The sequence below is a fragment of the Dermacentor albipictus genome, chromosome 2 (genome assembly GCF_038994185.2).
Source record: "Dermacentor albipictus isolate Rhodes 1998 colony chromosome 2, USDA_Dalb.pri_finalv2, whole genome shotgun sequence".
Taxonomy (NCBI): Eukaryota; Metazoa; Arthropoda; class Arachnida; order Ixodida; family Ixodidae; genus Dermacentor; species Dermacentor albipictus.
Genome location: NC_091822.1, coordinates 167,321,302 through 167,340,419, shown reverse-complemented (window position 1 = coordinate 167,340,419; position 19,118 = coordinate 167,321,302). Strand labels below are relative to the sequence as shown.

At 43.8% G+C, this 19,118-nt stretch overlaps 1 protein-coding gene across 1 annotated transcript; it reads left to right on the top strand.

Annotated features, from left to right (window-relative positions):
• The first annotated feature begins 514 nt into the window (after window positions 1-514).
• Window positions 515-17,299, top strand: LOC135910670 (leucine-rich repeat-containing protein 47-like). Its single transcript, XM_065442709.2, has 6 exons — window positions 515-1,396; window positions 3,414-3,572; window positions 5,246-5,362; window positions 6,116-6,234; window positions 8,448-8,550; window positions 11,614-17,299. The coding sequence occupies exons 1-6, from the start codon at window positions 569-571 to the stop codon at window positions 11,896-11,898; spliced, it is 1,611 nt and encodes a 536-aa protein (XP_065298781.1). The 5' UTR covers window positions 515-568; the 3' UTR covers window positions 11,899-17,299.
• Window positions 17,300-19,118: the final 1,819 nt, after the last annotated feature.

Genomic DNA, 19,118 nt, shown 5'->3' with positions numbered 1-19,118 from the left:
GTGGTGTCGAAGCCCCGAAGAGAAAGCGACGGCATCGTAAACGTTGAAAGAACATGTTTTGAGCGTTTGGACCTTGGTTTGTTAAGTGTGTTAGCTTAGCGCTGTAGCCTTACGTGCTTTATGAAACTTCAGAACAGGAAAAAGAAGGCACGCCGCGCGTCAAGTTCTTCTACCTCTTCATCGTCTAACAAGAACTGCATGAGTACGGTCGGCGGGGCCATTTTCGAAAAGCGCGCGAAGTGCAATAGCGGATGCGGAAGCAACATAACATTCGCCAGACCCCGTTCGTGCACCCCATAGAGTTTCATATTAGTATTTTTAGAAACTCTATGGTGCACCCGAAATCAGTCTGCGAAAATGGCCGTCAAGTTAAGCTCCGAAGGCGTCGCACTCGAGCGCACTCGACCGTGCTCCTTTAGAGTTCGGAGCGCGCTAACTTAACGCACCCAATGCTTGATCCCCATGATCCCCGAATCCATGCGCCAGGCGTCGCAGTAGTCGCGGAATGCGAAACTGACGCCATTAAAAGCTCACTTCTCGCCGGTTGTCACCGCACATCACCCCAAAAATGGCGCCCGCGTGGCAAGAAGTTGACCACGCTCGAATAGAAAAACGATGCGAGCTTGTGCTAAGCGGCGCGGAAATATCGAAAAAGATCGAAGAGGACTCTTTCGACGTCTCCGTGTACACTCTTTTTCACCTCAATTTTTTAGAGGTTAGCCATACGTGTCTGACGGCGATGCCCGATGGCATCGCTCGTCTTGTCAACCTCACCCGACTTGCGCTGAATGCGAACCAGCTTTCGAAGTTACCTCCCGATTTGGGCAAACTCCGCAAGCTGAAGTTCCTCGACGTCTCAAGCAACTTTCTCGAGGAACTACCTGTCGAGCTGTCCAACCTCGGAGAACTGCAAAGCTTCAATGTGAGCAACAACCGGCTCACGACGTTCCCCGACGAGTTTGCCAAGCTGACGCGCCTCATCGTGTTAAACTTTTCCAGGAATCAGCTTGAGGAATTTCCCTCATTTCTTTCTGGGGAGACCCGGTTCGAACAACTGTCCGAGCTTATAGCCAACAGCAACCGCATAGAAACGCTGCCGGGCAAGCTATCCAACACCCTGCCGTCGCTCAAATTGTTCGATCTCGCTAGCAACTCTGTGAAGCAGGTTCCAGGTGAAATTGGAGACATAGGCAAGCTTAAGGAGCTCCTCCTGAAAGATAATCCGCTGAGTGACAAGCGCCTGAAGAAGTTGGTCGAACAGTGTCACTACAAGCAAGTCCTAGAATACGTCAAAAGCCACTGTCCGCGAGAGTCGAAAGGCACGGGACAGGACAAGTCCGGTGCGTCCAAGAAAGGAAAGAAGAAAGGAACCAGTGCGCCCGTCGACGTCCAGGAGGTGCGTTCAGTGTCATGTTATTCTTGATAGCAGTGACGCTCTTGTGCAAACGCGTGTTGCTTCGGCTGCTTCGAAAGTTCGTGTGCTGCAGCGCTAGTACATTTCAGTTCTGAATTACGGTGCTAGTAGGTAAAGTCTTGCTGCATACTTCTGGTTTGGCAACAGTGGGTACTTGTGACCATTGACTGGATGTCTTGAAATTTGATACCTGGCTTTACACAAAATATAGTAGCTGATTGCGGAAGGAGTGTGCTAAGCTATCCAGAACCTGCAACACACCTCCTAATTTTGCGGCGTATTGCTTGTTTGTTTGTTTTTATTTTATTGCCACAGATGCGCTCAAGCATGTTTGTAACTCGATTAGGCTTACAGGCTTGGCATGCAGAACTTACGGGTATTGAAATACTAACATTAATAATTGTTAACAGTGACCAACTTGTACTGTGTGCATGGCATGCATTAAGAGATCATCATCAGCTCATTTTTATGTCCACTGCAGGACAAAAGCCTCTCTGAGCATTCTCCAATTACCACTGTCTTGCACTAACTGAATTAAAAGTTGCACATGCAGATTTCCTAATTTCATCACCCCACCTAGTTTTCAGCCATTCTCGACTGCACTCCCCTTGGCACCCATTACGTTACCCTAATGGTCCACCGGTCATCTGCCTTGCACATCCCGTGACCTGCTCAGCTCCATTTTTTTCTCTTAACCCATTCGCTGCCGCCCACCGCGCGTGTGCGCTCTGTACTGCACATTTTTTTTTTTTTACCGAAAGCGAGCGCACGTGCCACACGTTCACCTTTCTGTGCGTCATGAACGCCTAAGTGAAATATTTGCTGGACACTTATCAAAATACATTCATTGATATTTGAGAAATATTCACACTTTACTCTGCGAAGTTTTTTCAAGTCACAGGCATTGGCAGCGAATGAGTTAACATCAACTACAATATTGGCTATCCCATTTGCTCTCTGATCCACACAATTCATGGCTTCGTCTCTTAACGTTACACCTAACATTCTTTTTTTGATCCATCGCTCTTTGTGTGGTCATTAACTTGTTCCCAAGCTTCTTTGTTGATCTCGGCAAGTTTCTGTGCCACATGTTAGTACCGGTCGAATGCAACGATTGTACAAATTTTTCAACAACGATGGTGTCCTCCTGATCATGATTTCTAATGTCTGCCTGTGCACTCCAACTTATTCTGTAAATTTCCTTCTGATCACAGTCCTCTGTGAGTGGTTGACCTAGACAAATGAACTTCTGGGGAGGTGTTCTGTACATGTCCACCTAGTGGACATGTCCATTTCGTCTACTGCTGAAGTTCCAACTGGCTGGGCTGGGGTACGTGTGAGCAGGCAGGTGCACCCAGCCAATCAGTACTCCAGTAGCAGACGAAATGGACATGCCCACTAGGTAGACACAGGATACCTCCCATGCACAAATTCTAGAGGCTGACTGCTGATCATGAATTAATGTTCTTTTGGCAGGCTATCGAACATTACCTTTGTCTACTGCATATTAATCTTCATCCATACTCTTACACTTTCTTTGCTAAGGACTTCAATCATTTGTTGAAATTCGTCCCTCACCTTGCTACACAGGACTGTGTCATCTGCAAACCGAAAGTTGTCGAGATATTTGCCGTTGATCCTCACTCCTAATCTTTTCCAGTCTAATAACATGCAGCAAATGGCCTCATTTAGGGTCACTGAAAGTGGCTGCAAAAAGTTATCTAATCAGAGGCCCTTTACTGCACCATCCTTGTAGTCAGGAAGTGGAAGTAATATTGAAAGAAAAGTTAGCCATTTATTTTTAAAAGTTGCTTTGTTGCCGTTGTGTGCTACCACAATAGCGCAGCAGTTTAGCAGGGCTGAGAGTTAGTAATGCATGATTCAGTGCAAGACAGTGTCTGTATTCCTTTCCTTGTCTTTAAATGTTGCACACTAGCTATGCTGAACGACAATGACTTTCTTCTGTTTCACTTGCTGTTTGGTCTGCTGGTGCTTTCAGGTCCAGAATGCCTTCGAAGTTCTCCAACTGAGTTCCCAGAGCCCCACGGTGATAGTAACCGACGCTGTGCAGGAAGTGAGGCCTTACATCGTCTGCTGCATCATCCGGAACGTCTATCTTGACCGAGACAACCGACTTCGCAAGTTTCTTGCTCTCCAGGTAATATACTTCTTTAGCAAGCTCCCATTTATTGGTACATTTAACTTGTTCCTACCTCACTAAGACATGTTTCTGCACTTATATCGAAGCCTCTCCGCATTGGATCCGGAGTAATCATGCCTGATGCAAATCTTAAGCTACTCCCAGAGTAATCGGAGGAGTCGCACAATTGGAATATTCTGTCATATCCAAGTCGCGCTACCAGCTCGAAGGTAGGAGCACCTCTGAGCATGACGAAATGAGTGTGGTGCTCTGAATGAACCAGGTAAATGAGTTCTGAGCACTTAATTTCGACCACCTGAACGTAAACCGACCCACAAGAGTCCTCTAGAGCACTTGAATGCTACCAGGCAAATGTAATGTAAGACTCACATTTACAGATGAATCAAGTGAGCTTTCTGTAACATTGTTCTGTTATTAATCTATATTTTTGCATCCACTGCGACTAGGAGTAATTTTTCTGTTATTGTCATCAGTGATGGTTGTCCTCCCAGTGATTGCCAATCAACCCTGCCTTGCATCAGCCGATGCTACTGCATACCTGCAAATTTTCTTATCTTGCTGCATCATGTAATCTGCCACTCTGTTCCATGTTTGCTTACCCTCTGCACTCATTTTGTTGTTGTTGTAATTCGCTGGTTATTTGCTCTATTACACGACATTCCCAACTCCCCTTCCTAAGCTATCAGTTACCTGCATTTCCTCTCTGATCAATTCCTGTCTATTAAAGGGACACTGAATCACTTAACATGATAAGAAAGTGTTTCTGATCCGTAGGCACGTGAGTCAGTATATTATTCTGCAGCTTACAATAACTGCTTACTCTTTCCTGTGGCTTTATAAGTCCTTGCTTTTCTTCCACCTTAGGCAATGTCAGCGATGAGTTGCATGAAGTGCGACAAGCCGTAGATGCCAGTCATTGAGTACGCACTTCCAAATTTTCCAGGAAACAGTGAAGCAACAGTAGTTAACGCATCCCACTTGCCCTGTTGTTGTTCCTTTGTTGCCTTGAGTGCCTTAGTCAAATGTCAGCCTCCAAATATTAGCATAAGTGCACCGCAGAAAGAAAAGGGACAAATGAAGTGATATGCAGAGCAGTGCTATCAGCGCCAACCCAGCTGAGAGGAACCAATAAGTTGAAGGATAACCGGAGCAAGTGAACATTGCATCCCGTAAATCTCTGTTGATATTTGGTCCTTCTAAGAAATTTCTTTGGGAACACGTTTGTGGCATCGCATTCATTACGGTGTCTTGCTCAGTTTCTAGAAAAGGTGTTTCAACACCCTCTTAAGCATGACCCCCATAATTCCCTTGACCATCACTCATTGTGCAGTGCTGAATATCAACTTTCTCAGTCGTTGTGCAAGTTTTGGTCCTATAAATTATTACTGGGTACTTTTGGGTGATTCTTTTGAATTCTTTGACATCGAAGCCAAGGTTCCATATGTGGTTCAGGTTTGGTTGAGATTTTGAGGAGTGCGTCTAATTAAATACCAGTGTTCGTGAGATTTGCATGGGTCGACAAGCCAGATGTCATGTATTTTATTGTTTTTGCATAAAGGAGTGAAATATCGAAAATACATGCGGTCAATTACATGTTGAGAGAAGGTAAGGTGCAAGTTCAATGCCCTTAGGCTTATCTTTATTTTTTTTTGTGTTTTCCAACTTTCCAGAACAAATTACACGACACCATTTGTGTGAAGCGATCCGAGGCTACGATAGCTACTCACGACCTTACGAAAATAACTGGGAATGTCTACTACGATGCCATTGAGCCAGACAAGCTAAAGGTGAGCCATCCTGAATGTTAGTAGCTTTGCATTATTTGTTCTCCATTGCAGCATTACACTTTACTTTTTTGAGCTTCTGGTTTGAAAACACTCTTGCACATAATTACATATTACTTCAGCATAGTATTCCAACAGTATCTATCCTTGGCAAACGTTGATAGACAGCTGTTTGAAGCCTGTGCTCCTGGCAATGAAGTTTTTGAAATGGCCTGCCAAAAATTGGAGTGCTAAAGCTTGTTTTCGTGCATTGCTTTTTAGTGTGTCTCGTACCATTGTGACCATGGTTGCAGCACTGTAACTTCATGCGTTGCATTTTTGGTCAGTGATAGGTTTTAATGTATGCTATACTGGTCTTACAATTTTGTGCTTGGGGTAAGAGAACACTGCAGTAGTAACAATTCAGTATCCACTTTGCTATCGAACTGAACAGGACAGAATGAAATTTTGTTTTGACAGTGAGCAATTGAATGTTGAAAATATATGGGTGACGATTTCTATTTGCAAGAAGCCAAGTGGAACTATAATTCTGTAATAGTATCTCCACTCACTCAAACACTATATCAAACTGACCTTCATCTTGTTCTGTCTTACTCTAATGCGCTGGCTGCAAGTGGTTCAAAATCTACAGTCTTACTATGCAAAGTGTATGCCTCTGCAACTTCAGATTTTTCATGTCTTGTTACAAATGAGACGGCATGCAAATGCGGAGTTACAGATGTTCAGTAATGTGTCACTCATTGTGTGTTGTGACAGCTTATACCACTGGGAAGAAAGCAGGAGGTGAGCGGCAAAGAGCTGTATCGGCAAATGACAGAGGAAGCAGATGCCCTGCGCAAGGAGAAGAAGCGAAGCACCTATCCGGGAATATACAAGTGAGTGCACATAGTGGTGAATCTTTACCTGCATCTTAACCCTTTGAACGGGCCCTGAACCACCCCTCAAGCTTGGTAAAACAACAGCCTGCCGGTAGCATACGCTATTGTGAACATCTCAGCCAAGTTTTGCTGTAGTATGCGGTGCGTGGAACTTGCAAGCGAATTGCGAAGGCACCTTTCTCTCAAACGCTCTCTTATCAACAGAAGGCCCTGTCCTCACTCTCTTCTGGTCGCTTTATTTCGTCATCGGACGCTCTATTTCATCATTGTTATATGTATTGTATTCAACTCAGCTGTATTATTTTGCATCCTCCTATGAACTGTATTATTTTGCATGGGCAGGTTCCACCAGTGTCTTTTAATGGTTCTAGTTGCACTAATATGTTTGCTTTGTATTATCCACTTTGTGTGCCGTGCGGCTTCGTTCGTGCCACAAAACTGTGCAATTGTATTAAAAAAAATATTCTGCCTGCTTGGTCCTTCGTGACCGCGGTATACTGTAACTAAATAAAATAAATAAAAAATTCCCTTAAACAGCTGCTATTGGCCGATAGCTGACATCAAGGTGCGGACGGCTACATGGCATAGATACCGTGCCCGGCGTTGGGTGCCGCCACGACTCAGCTGACCGAGCACACTGCAGTTCACTGAGGACAAATGTGTCTGGCTTATGTTTAGCGAGTTGTAGGTACAAAGGTGGAAGTCATGGACTCTATGTTAACATCCAAAGTGAAATTCGAACTGCGCACCACGGTGACATTCAGAAGGCCGAGTGTCGTGTGCACACCCCACCGCGCCGTAGCCTTCGCAGTGTAAGGCATTGAAGAAGGAACGGGAGCACAGCAGAGGTCATGTTTGATTGCCAATAACTCCGCTTCTGCTGAACGCATTGAAGTACTTTTTGCGGCAAAGTATTTCTGAAATAGCCCAGTTTCACTTCAAGTGCCTTTCACCACTTCGATAAAACGTGGTTCAGGGCCCCTTTAAGGTAGAGTGTGAATCACGGGATTATGTCAGCAATATGAAAGGAAACTCGCACCCACACAAAATATGTACCTTTAGTTACGAGCTCACTGAGACATGCCAGAATCGCACCCAGCTTGGTGGCTCACTCGTACTTGCACTCATCACAAATCTAACCTTGCCGAGCCCATTTGTGCTCGAACCCATGTATATTGGAGTGGTGCATGCTTATTCCGATTCGGAGCTCATGCACACATACTTAGGCTCACTCGCACTCAAGAAATCACTGAATTATTCAGGCTCATGGAAGCATGTGTTCACCCTCTCAGGCTGATTTTGGATACACAGAATCAGACTCGCCCGGAGTCATGTGAATTTGGCATAGCATATTATGTATCATGGACTCATAAGCAATTAGAATCGTATGCAGGTCACTTATTTGAACTCGTCTGGAATTGGTGTAACTGTGATCAAGCATTGCATATAGTGATAATTCCAAGACAAGCAATTATTATGTATGGCACTTCTGAAGAAGAACACTGAGTTTTAAGTTTGCATTAGAAAACTACACTTCTTCAGTAGTGAAATGCTTACTCGTGGCATAAGGCATGATAAACTGGAAAAGCTGCAAGAATGAAGTGTAACAACAAGACCCAGACATTTATGCACCAGCTCATCGTTGCATCACAGGCTTTGACAGTGTTAAGTCTAGGTAATTGTACATCAGTGAAGGACTGCATTGAATTATAAAGGGATCAAAGACTTGACCTAGCACTTTTCAAGAATATTTTCCTGTACCAAGACATCCAAAACGCAAAAAAATGCTTTTAAATTAGTGATGTCACACTGATGTACCAGAGCTGAGGTCTTCATGCAAAATAAAAAAAAAAGAAAAGTTTGGCCTCCATTTTGTAACGTAATCAACCAACCTTTCCCCAAAATATTATTCTAAATAGGGTTTGGAAAGACCGCTTGAACAAGCTCAACTGATTTATTGTTGGTTGTTAGTGTCCCTTTAAGAGCTGTTTAGGCCATTATCTTAACCATTTCTATTTAGCCCTGGGCTTTAAAATGGATAATGTAGGCAAAGTGTGTTATAATAGGGCACTCATAAAAGCATGTTTGGGTTGTTTGTGGAGGCACTGGTATGTGGTGTCATATTAGTTATGCTTACACTCCTTGCTTATTTTTTACTGTTGGACAAGTTGGAGATGGTTCATGCTAAACAAAGTTAATGTTGTTTCCAGGTACTTGTACCTGCTCAAGGACAAGGCCCTGTACCCTTTCCTGAGAGATGAATCGAAGTTGGTCATCTCCTTCCCACCAATGACAAACAGCGACGGAACGAGGGTATGTCGACGTGTTTACCTCACTGACTTGTTTTCCATAGCTTACCTTGCCTTGCTTACCTTAGAAAGAAGATATAGCCTTTGCCCTTCCTGTTCTAGTAGCTGTGAAATCTGAAAACGCTATGCCTGGGCTACTGCTTGACTGGTTGAAGTTTGTTACATACAAGATAATATGTGAAATCTTAATGAGTGCTAGGTGCATATTTTTCTTTTCCCGACTCCATATTTACGAAAATCTACCAAAATCAAAATTGGAAGGGGGGGGGGGGGATGCTGAAGACACATGTTTAGCTCCACAGTGGACACAGATCTAGGAGTTGTGTGATCTTCATCTAAAAAGCATTAAAGTGAACAAATTTGCAATGTTAATTTATAGTTTAAATAAAATACTGCTTGCCTTCTTTATACAATTCCTACAAAACTCTTACTCACAATATACAGTAGCGGTATCTACAGTCAGGGACTGGTTTTTTAGATGCCCAATTTTTTGGACATGCCTGATAATTCGGACATCTTCGTGGCACTGCCATGTACTCCATAGAGCCAATGTATAAAGGACGTCTGAAATTTCAGATGCTGAAACCCTTTGCCGTCCGATCTTTCCGACTTTTTGCCATGACTGCATGTCAAAAACGGCATTAACTGAAGCCACCCAAGGAGGTTTTAAAAAAATTGCTGGAGTAGAGCTGCTCTTAAAAGTGAAGCCGGACCGTTGCTGTCTTACCATAGGCACGAAAAAAATGTCGGCAAATAGTGGGGAATATACGAAGCATTTTCCTCCCACTCCATGCTATTTAGGATGGTTAATTTAGCCATGCAGATATAATTCGACGTCTTTCTTTCTGTCACTGGTTTTAAAAGGAAGCCTAAATGTCTTTTCACATCTTATGGTGGATCATGCAACATATTACGCAAAAACTTCCAGCTTTTATTTTCAAGTTAGTCTAGCATTTGCAATAGCTCGCCAAAATGACGTGAGCTGTAAGCAGATTTCAGCTGTCACAGCCCTCTTTCAAAGTAGTATAGGCAAACTCTAGCTTCACCTGTGCTGGTAAGAAACTGCCAGGGCTGCCACTCCAGCAATTTTTTTTAAAAAACCTCCTTGACGCCACCATCACTGCCATTTTTAGGATCTCGCAGCTTCGAACTCTTGCACACTGATCCGCAGGCAGCCGTGCAAGTTAGGCCTAGCTGTTTGGACGTTGGCTGTCAAGCTTTCTGCTGTTCGATGCCATATCTTTTATTTAAAGGATTCGCCGCTGTCTGCAATGGCACCGACTTCGCCTTCGGAATCCTCGTCGATGGCATCGAATCACGGAAAGCATGGCAAAGGTCTAAAACATTGCATAATGCTGGTTCTCAAAAGTAAGCATCGCCACAATACAGTGGTGTTATGCGGTCTTGCATATACAAAGTATTGCAGTGAAGCATACTAAGAGAGCGAAGAAGCATTGTCATGGAACATAAAATGTGTTCCTTAATTACGGGCGCTCCTGCAGTCTTCTGTCGCAGGACGAGCACCGAGACCCCTAATAATGGTACTGTTAGGCCACAAAAGCTATTTCAGAAATCGCTGTGGCGATTTGAGCCCTTGCAGACATTTAAAGGCATGCATTCATTTTTTGGTACTGCCCGATTTTTCATACGTTTTCACAGTCTCATGGAGTTGGAGAAATCGGACGTTGATGTATACCTTAGATGCTCTTACACAGGATGTTTATGAAATTGGGATAGCTGCTGCTTTTAGTGCACAGGTAGAATTGCAGACTTGCTGCTTCAGTTTTTCTGGAAGTTCTCAGATTTTTGCAATTTTTTGTACAACAAGGATTGATGGCATATGTTAAAAAAAGTAATTCCTCTCAGTAGTCCCTATAATTTATCTATCTTTTTTTTTTTACATCGAACACACTTCTTCCAAACAGCTCCCAGTCATGCAGGAAATTGCTTTTCGCATCTTCAAACAGAACTTCAGACACTCGCTGACAGAATAAATGCAAAGACGAGCGCTGTACAAAGCTGTCTTCTGTCTGTCCATGTTCAAAGTCGCACTGCTTTTTAACAATGAACATAAACCAAAGTGCAACAAAGCAAACTGGTGGGCTAGTTGGTATTGCACATTAATAGTTTTTAGTGCAAAGAAACGCACACCACGAGAAAAAACGCACTTTGTCCTTAGTGCTTTCTCTCGTGTCATGTGTTTCTTTGTGCTAAAAAAATTAATAATAACCCAAAATGCCCAACTTTCAGCCGTCCTAAATATAGAGCAGTCATCCTGCAGATTTGTACAATTCAAATTTGATGTGATGCATCGTGTGGATGTACTAGGTGCACACGTAGTCTTATTAGGTGCCATCTAAAGACTGCTAATAAATTATTACTATGGGTGGGTGAATATCGGAAATTTCAAATACAAATTGAATATGATACACTTATTTGAAAAGCAACTGTTTGGTATTTTTGAGTACTCATAACTAACCAAATTGTTTAGCAACAACCGGCCATTAAACTCCTCTTACTCTTCTCTATCTGCGAAGCAAAGTATCACAAAGTATCAGAAGTGAAACAACCTCGAAAGTTCTCGAAGAAATGCAGAAACAAACTGGATAATGCGAGTTTTGCTTTAGGTTTCATGATGGAAGCCTACATGAAAACCTACAGTTTCGCCTGTAGTCTATTATTTAATGGTTTTGTCACTCTAGTCTTGTAGCATAAATATAAGTAAAATAAGTATAAAGTATAAGTATAAATATAAGTATAAAATAAGTAATACCAACTAGCCCACCTATCCATTGTACTGCATCCTGCAGCTTTGCCAAAGTTTTTCCGGTGGTATTGTGACACAGCAGTTAGTTCAAAGGTTGCTTCAGCCTCATGAGGTGATGAGTATGCACAGATGAGGAAGATGACTTGCACTCACAGCAGTCACAATACATATCACTCAATTATATGACCCATTTAGCCAAAGTGAAATTTTGTTGTAGTTGGTCTGTAATTTCCCTCCATGATACAGTTAATGTAATGACTGTCGTGCCTTAGCTGACGTATGGTGTTTTCTCCCAACCAGATCTGTGAGCAGACGCGGGATGTGTTTGCGGAAGTGACCGGCAACAACCTTCCGTTCTGCAAGAAGGTGATGGATGCCCTGTTAGCCGAAAGCCTTCAGCTCGGCCTAGGCAACGAGGAGACTCTCTCAGAGGCGGGAAGTACTGGTGACAGTGGCGCCACTACACATAGGCTTCAGTTGGAGAAGGTCAAAGTAGTGGACAAGGACGGAAACCTGCGTGTTGTGTACCCTTCCAAGACAGACCTCGCCTGCCCGGGAATCGTTGTCGAGCAGCGGTCCGAGTGAAGTCGATCACGCATTTTTGGGGAAAGGGGCGGGGGGCGGGGCTCTACTGCCGCTGTTCCAGAAATGGACTGGTGTGACGTTCCTGGTGCCCTGTGGGCATCTGGCTATTAAAAGTGATAGCAAGCAAAACAGAGGTTCACTGAAAGCTCAAATCTTATTAAAGTGATAACAGTGGTCAAACAAGGGCTGTCGCTGGAGCTGCAACAAGGGTGCTTCTCCATGGACATTCCTTGCCCAAACCATGTTAAAAATTTGGATTTTTAAAGGGACACTAAAGGAAAATATTAAGTGGAGTTACACCAACAGATTGTTCGTCTAGAAGTCGATCACAGTCTTTTTTTGTGCCAATACGTGACCTTGGTGTGTTTGAAATCGCTACCAAAGGTCCCACTGTTGCTCCTCAATGAACCTTTACAGAAGTGCACAAGTACCATTAGTGCCGGCCGCACTGCTGATAGTTAGGCACAAGGCATTGTTGGAAAAGGGGGCACAGGGCCACACGTGGCTAGGACACTGCAAGCAAACCGAACGCGCCAGTCATCAGTGGGCATGGTGGCCACCGCTCTGACTTCCCCTACTGCCTTGTGGCTGCTGCTGACAGTGCGCACGCATTTCTAAAGAGGTCCATCTGAATCGCCTGTGCCAAACCAGATGAGTTGACATAATCTCCACATGACCGCCTTCTCTGCTGCTCTCTCTAAATGAGCCAGTGCCGATTTCACATGAGGTATTGTGGTCCAAAATAGATGGCGCCACTCTAACTTTCCATTTTCTCATTTACAAAAGCACTGTTCTTGCTATGAGTGATCAGTTCATTACTACAGAAGCCTAATTTTTTTTATCTAGCTCGACTTAATATTTTCTTTTAGCACCCCTCAAAACATTTTGCTCGCTCATCATAATGCTACATGTATACTGAAAAAAGATCACAATGCCTGAGGTCAAAAGAACATGGTTGTGTTGTCCGTGGCATGAGATTCGGGATTCTTGCGCCGACAGGGAGAGGAAAGAGAGGATTGGATGTTTGGGGTGACTTATGCTTTTGGTGTATAGCCATGATGTCAGGGTGTGTAGCAGAGGTCAGGAAGGTGGGCAGGGTGAAGTGGAGAGTTGCTTCAGTGCTAGAACATTTCCTGGAATTTTCATAGTCCCTATAACACCAAACAAAAAGAAATCAGGTTGGTGCAGGCTGCAGGCATCCCCAGAAATGGTGGCTACGCTACTGCACGGAATGCTGAAAGTTACATGGCAGTGCTTGGCTGTCTGCAGTTCCAAAAACAAACATCTTTGCAGCGAAAGCCATAGTATGCTGCCTTTCAATGTACAGGAGAACCTTGTTGACAGTTTCCTGTTTGTTGTGTTTGCCCAGCTTTTACGCCCTGAAGTGCAGGTCCTGTTTAGTTCACACAGCATGGTGTGTATTAGTTTTTTAGCATGGTGTGTATTTGCATTTTATGTTTCCCTTCCCGGTTGTTGCGTCCAAAAACTACAATGGCCCACCACTGACATCATCGGCAGGGCTTATGTTAACTGCCACTGTTGTGGCTTTTGATACCTTGTACAATTACTGAGACACGCACGGCTACGTTGAAACTGAAAAAGTGGCCGTTATTATTGAGCATTTGACACAAATGCAACATAAAAATTGCAAGCTTCATTTTGTGTGATTCATGGCTACGAATGCTCATAGAAAGTCTTTAACATTCAATCTAACTGCTAGGCAGCGATAGTGAGATTTATATAGTAGGCTTTCAATTGTTTGCTGGCTTCAAATAAAGTTGTGTGTGGTGATAGCTGTTTGCCTCATCTGTAGTGCTGCCACAGCATTACCAGATGTTATGTTTTCCTGGATCACTTTTCTCATAGTCCCCCTAAGAATCTAAACGGTGTTCTACTGTACTTACATGTAGCATTCAGGAGCGCTGTAAACCAGGTTCACTGGCACATTATTTTTCTATTTAATTTTAGAGAACAGCTCTTAGGCGCTTTTTGCTGCATTGAGCCTCGGCATAACCGAGCAAACGAACACAGCAAAGGATGAAGGAGCAAATGCGGAGCTTAATGGGGGATGAAAGACAGCGATAGCAAAGAGAGCCCAAGGAGGAAGGCTGAAAAGGAGAGTGCAACATAACCGTGAGACGAAACGCGGAGAAGGGTATGGCAAAAGTGTGAGAAGAAAAGCATAGTCACACGCAAGATGTGTTCTGCGGCGACGACCGCTACGAGGTGGCACCAGAGTAGCGCGCGTCATCTGTTTACGGGTGATGCCGTTGATAAGGCATGCGACAAGTGCGTCCACCGATACCATGTATGGAAACAAAGCGCTGCGTGAACGGAAGTCTGTCTGCCGCAGCTGCTGTGAATCGTGCCCACGCGCTGCCTCTTGCGATCTCCCGATTAGCGAGGCAGTCGCACCACACTTCGTTCCGTTTGCAACGTGCCGCACGAGACACATTGTCCCACGCCAGCCAATATATAGCGAAATGAAAACACGTTTGCAGCTGCATTCAAATCTCACATTAGGGGTATTATAATCGTTGGTTGCATTCAAATTTCACATTAGGGAGTATTATAATTGTTGGTTAATTCTTTTATTATGGATTTTATGCAAAGGAATAAGAAACTGAACCACTTCTGTCTGCTTTTTGTACTGTACAGATACCTTAATGTTTCTTTGTATTTTGTGAGATATAGAACAAGAAAGTTCAGCATGAGAACTATGATCATAGTTGTACCTTTATAGCTGAGTGAAGAAGCCTGCTTTTGAAATTTCTGGTGTCATCTTCTCCACAGTGCTGCCAGGTCACGTTTATAAGTTCTGTCTATATGTGATGCCTGCTTTTCTATTGGATTAATACACACTAGTTTTAATACAAGCAATGAATGTCTCAAGCTTGCGTCTATTCCGGCTGTCGAAAGTAGTATTTCATGGTGACTGGGCCAGGATATTGCTTATACTGTGCTCACAAAATGAAATGTGACAGGGAAACTGCGTAGAACTCTTTATACATGCAATCACTCGATAGTACCATGTCCACCTGCTGTGGTTGCTTAGTGGCTCTGGTGCTGCTAAGCGCGAGGTTGCGGGATCGAATTCCAGCCATGGGGGCGAAATGCAGAAACACCCGTGGTGCTTAGATTTAGGTGCACATTAATGAAACCAGGTGGTACAAATTATTCCGGAATCCACCACTATGGTGTGCCTCATAATCAGATTGTGGTTTTGGCACGTAAAATCCCTTAATTTAATTTTTTAATAGCACCACGTTCTGTCACAATGAATTGCTAAAGGTGACACGAACTCTGATCCTAGTGTACGGTTTGAAATTATGCCGACGTTGCAAGAACTGCAGACACTGGTAACAAAAGTATGCATATTAGTTTGCACTAAATTGATGTATTTCATTCTGTGAGCACTGTAAGTGGCTGGGACAGCGCAATGCAAACCTGCTTAGAAAGGCATGGGCCAGGCAGAAACGGATGTGCATTTCACTTTTTGGCATGAGTGGAAGTACCTGCCTTAAACTTTAAGTACGCTGAAAGATAGAACACTTCTTTCACCGGGTGACAGCCTTAAAGAAAGATCAGAAGTTGTGTGTGCTTTTGAGCATAGTGGTGACACTGTCTGCAAAAGGAGAGACACTGGTCACTAATTGAAGAATTATGGGTTGAATGTTGGCAGATGTACAAACAACTTTTGAAACTGCATAGGCACATTGAACACAAACAAGCTGCACACACTCATTGTCTGAGAAGTGTTGTGTTTCAGGAAAACCGCTTCCTTCCTCCTTTAAAAGTTGTCTGCCTGTACAATTTACGGTGTGTCAAACCACATTTGCCATGCCAAAGACTGTGGAGGACAGGCAGTGATGCCATTTAGACTTCTAATAACTTCAGATTTTTAGTCATTGATCAAAAGATAGTTGGATCAAATTTTCAGTTAAGTTTAATCTTCACTGCATCCACTATAGCTGCTAACTGAAGGCATTTTCTGCAGCTTATGACATATAAAGCAGGCCTTATGCACGTTTCTCTGGACACTGGCTGATTGCAGTAATTAAATTCATTCTTGGTTTCTGTGGGATACACCTGCCATGGCAGTTCTGCATGATGCTTTTGTTGGTTCTTTGCGGTGTCTTTAATTTTAGCTCTTCTGGGTCCATATCTACACAAGTTTTGTTCTGTAAATGCCTTTTGCGACTGGTCATCGACGCAGTGCTTGTAACCACATCAGTCGTAATCCTGAGTGGCAGGAAACTCCAACACCATCCAATCAGGAAATTCTTTTTAAGACCAACTGCAATGAAATGTCAGACTGTGTACTAAGTTTAGTTTCAAATAGTCTATTATATAGTGCTACTTCCACTACCAATTTGTTGACTGAAGCCGAAGTGGATGCATCACAGAAAGAGAAATTTAATTCTTTTTCTTATCTTTTTTTTTTTTAAGTATTCATATCAAAACTGTCTTAAGGTTTGCTGGAAATTATGCAGAACCTTGACCATGGAGAACTTCTGTGGCTTTTGGGCATGGCCTTGAAGATTGCAGCACCGACAACATGCTGAAAATCTGCTAACCTACCTATGTACTTATCACCTGTTTACATGAGACAATTAGACAGCTACCAGCCTTGCAGCATTGCCGAAATTGATTCAATGGTGTATCTGAGCACTTATAATCAGTTTAACCAAAGGGAACTTTCAGTGCAGTTGACTTTCTAGTAAGGGACATCTTTTGCATAAAGACTCTGTTGTACACATCATTTGTATTGTGGAAAGGGTAGACCGAAAGACACCAGGGGCTGCTTTCTTAAATGGTCACTTTTGGGACTATACATTCACCTATGCGAGATTTTTCACAACTAGCGCCAAACACGTTGGCACCTGTGAGTGACAGTATTCTCAGCACAGAGCCTAGGATGCTATTACCGGTGTATGCTGATGCTTCCAGTGAGTGTCACCACACGTGATCATTCAAGAGCACCACCTCAGGGATAGGTGCTTTCTCGTGCTTACTTGTTTGCCATTCCTTGAATCAGTGTAAAAAGAGAGTAGAGCTGGAATAAGAAGAATGGCGCATTTGCAGAAGGCTATCGTAATGGCACAACCATGTGGCTGCTAAAAATTCCTTTCTGTATGTACTGGGCGTGTAAGATTGTTGTGGTATTTCTTCAGAGCCAAAATGCAATTGCCCTTTTGCAAGTGGAACAACTTGTGTTCAACTAGGAAAGGCAGCTGATCTACATGTTGCATTGATGAGGGCTTTGAAATGGACTACTGCTTTTACTGAACTGCTGTGAAAAGTGAACCTTAATTTATTGAATGTGTTAGAGTGCCAGTCATCTTTGTTCTTTTCGAAGCACTGTTGATTGAAGAAATAAAAACGAAACACTTGCATTGTAGTGCTTTTTTAAGTAATTTATTACTGTAATATTTATGAAGGGCTGCAGTACGTACGAGGACTGTGAAGTGTCGTCGTGTTATATCCACCGTACCCAAGGTAGGCCAAAAGTTGCAACAGCTTTTACTGGCTCTGATGCTTTGTTCAAGTGATTAACATTCTTTGCCTACTTCAGGCACATTGAGTATATCTATCTAGCCTCTTACACCAAACCAGTGGCCCAAGTTCTCTAATAAATTGGGCCACTAGGTATGTGGTCATGATACCGTCATGGTTGTTGCAATAGGGACATTCCATCATTGTCATCAGACTTATGCAGTCATCGCACCTCTTACACCAACCAAGTAGCCCAAGTTGTCTACGAGCTTGGGTCACTAGGGGCGCGGTCACTAGGGGCGACTCAGCGCGGCCTAGGCCAATTGCATAAGGCGAAACCAGGGTGTCTACCAACCGGGAAAACCGGGAATTTTCAGGGATTTTGAGTAGTCTGGAAAAAGTCGGGGAAAACTCAGGGAATTTGGGCCTCTATCGGGAAAAATTAGCGGCAATTTCATTGAAAAGGTCGAAAGTTGTGGTAATGCTGGCTCGAGTAACAGACGGGAATCGTAATGAATTGTCTTTGATGCCCTGTCGTCGGCTGGAGGAGTTGCCAGTGTACAGTCAACGACCGACTTTCCGGATTCCCGATAATTTGACGGCTTCACGGCACCGCCACGTGCCCCGTAGAGTCAACGTATCAGAACGTGTGAAATTTCCGACGCAAGAACTCTTCGCCGTCCGATTTTCCGGATGTTTTGCCGTGACCGCAGGTCCAAAACGGCAATAATCAAAGGCACTACCGCTGCCGTTTTGATCACCTTGCCGCCTCGAACTGGCGCTCTCGCACGCAGATCCGCCGGCAGCCGTTGCCACCACTGCGGCAACGCTAGGCCTGCTGCTTCGACGTTCGCTGTGAAGCTTCTTCGTTGGGTGCTAAGTTTTTTATTGAAAGAATTAGCTGCTGTCAGCAATGGCACGGACTTCGCTTTTGTGGTCCTCGCGATTGGCTTAGAAACTTGAAAAACACAGTGCGTTGCATAATGCCGGTTCCTGAAAGTCAGCTTCGCCTCTGTACAGAAATGTTGGTGATGTTACTTGGTGAAGTGTACGCAAAAGTATTGCAGTGAAGCATAACAAGCGTAGAACACGGTATGTATTCCTTAATTATACACGCGTGCACCCGGTATTTCCTGTCACAGTACGAGCACCGATATGCCTAATATGTGTACCGACAAGCCTTCAGAGCGTCTTCGAACGTGCCTGTGGCGGTTTGAGCCCCTAAGGGCAGTAAATGGCACGCATTTATTTTTGTCCAACTGGCCGATTTTTTCGGACGTTTTCGCAGCCCCTGGGGGGCTTGAAAAATCGGTCGTGAAATGTGCAATTGACCAAGATGCTTCAAATGGTCCTTGGGGGCAAACTAGTAGCGGAAGGAGGACAAGAACAGAAATGACCTACGCATTGAGGAATAAACGGGAAAGGAAGCTTGCTGCTGACGTTTTGAAGGAGCTTGAGCCCAAAAAATTAAAGTTTTGGCTGATGCCAAGATGCAGGTGTCCCTCATCCAAACCAAAATAAACTCTTTAAAGCAGTGAAACAACACTCAGGCGTCGTTCGTGGGCTGAGAGTATGTGAAGACAGTTGAGGTTGACTTACGAGCTGTTGAGAGAGAATCTCAATTGTGACAGAGTTTGGGCCTCGCACCACTGAGCTTGCTATCAGTTGATAGAAACAGCTCATAATCGAAAATATTTGCTTCTATGTGCATATCCTTTTTATTC

Excerpts from the sequence above, each read along its gene's own strand:
- LOC135910670 (XM_065442709.2), top strand. The coding sequence starts at position 569 with ATGGCGCCCGCGTGGCAAGAAGTTGACCACGCTCGAATAGAAAAACGA. Across the intron at positions 1,397-3,413 it reads CGCCCGTCGACGTCCAGGAG|GTCCAGAATGCCTTCGAAGT; the intron begins GTGCGTTCAGTG and ends TGGTGCTTTCAG. Across the intron at positions 8,551-11,613 it reads CAAACAGCGACGGAACGAGG|ATCTGTGAGCAGACGCGGGA; the intron begins GTATGTCGACGT and ends TCTCCCAACCAG.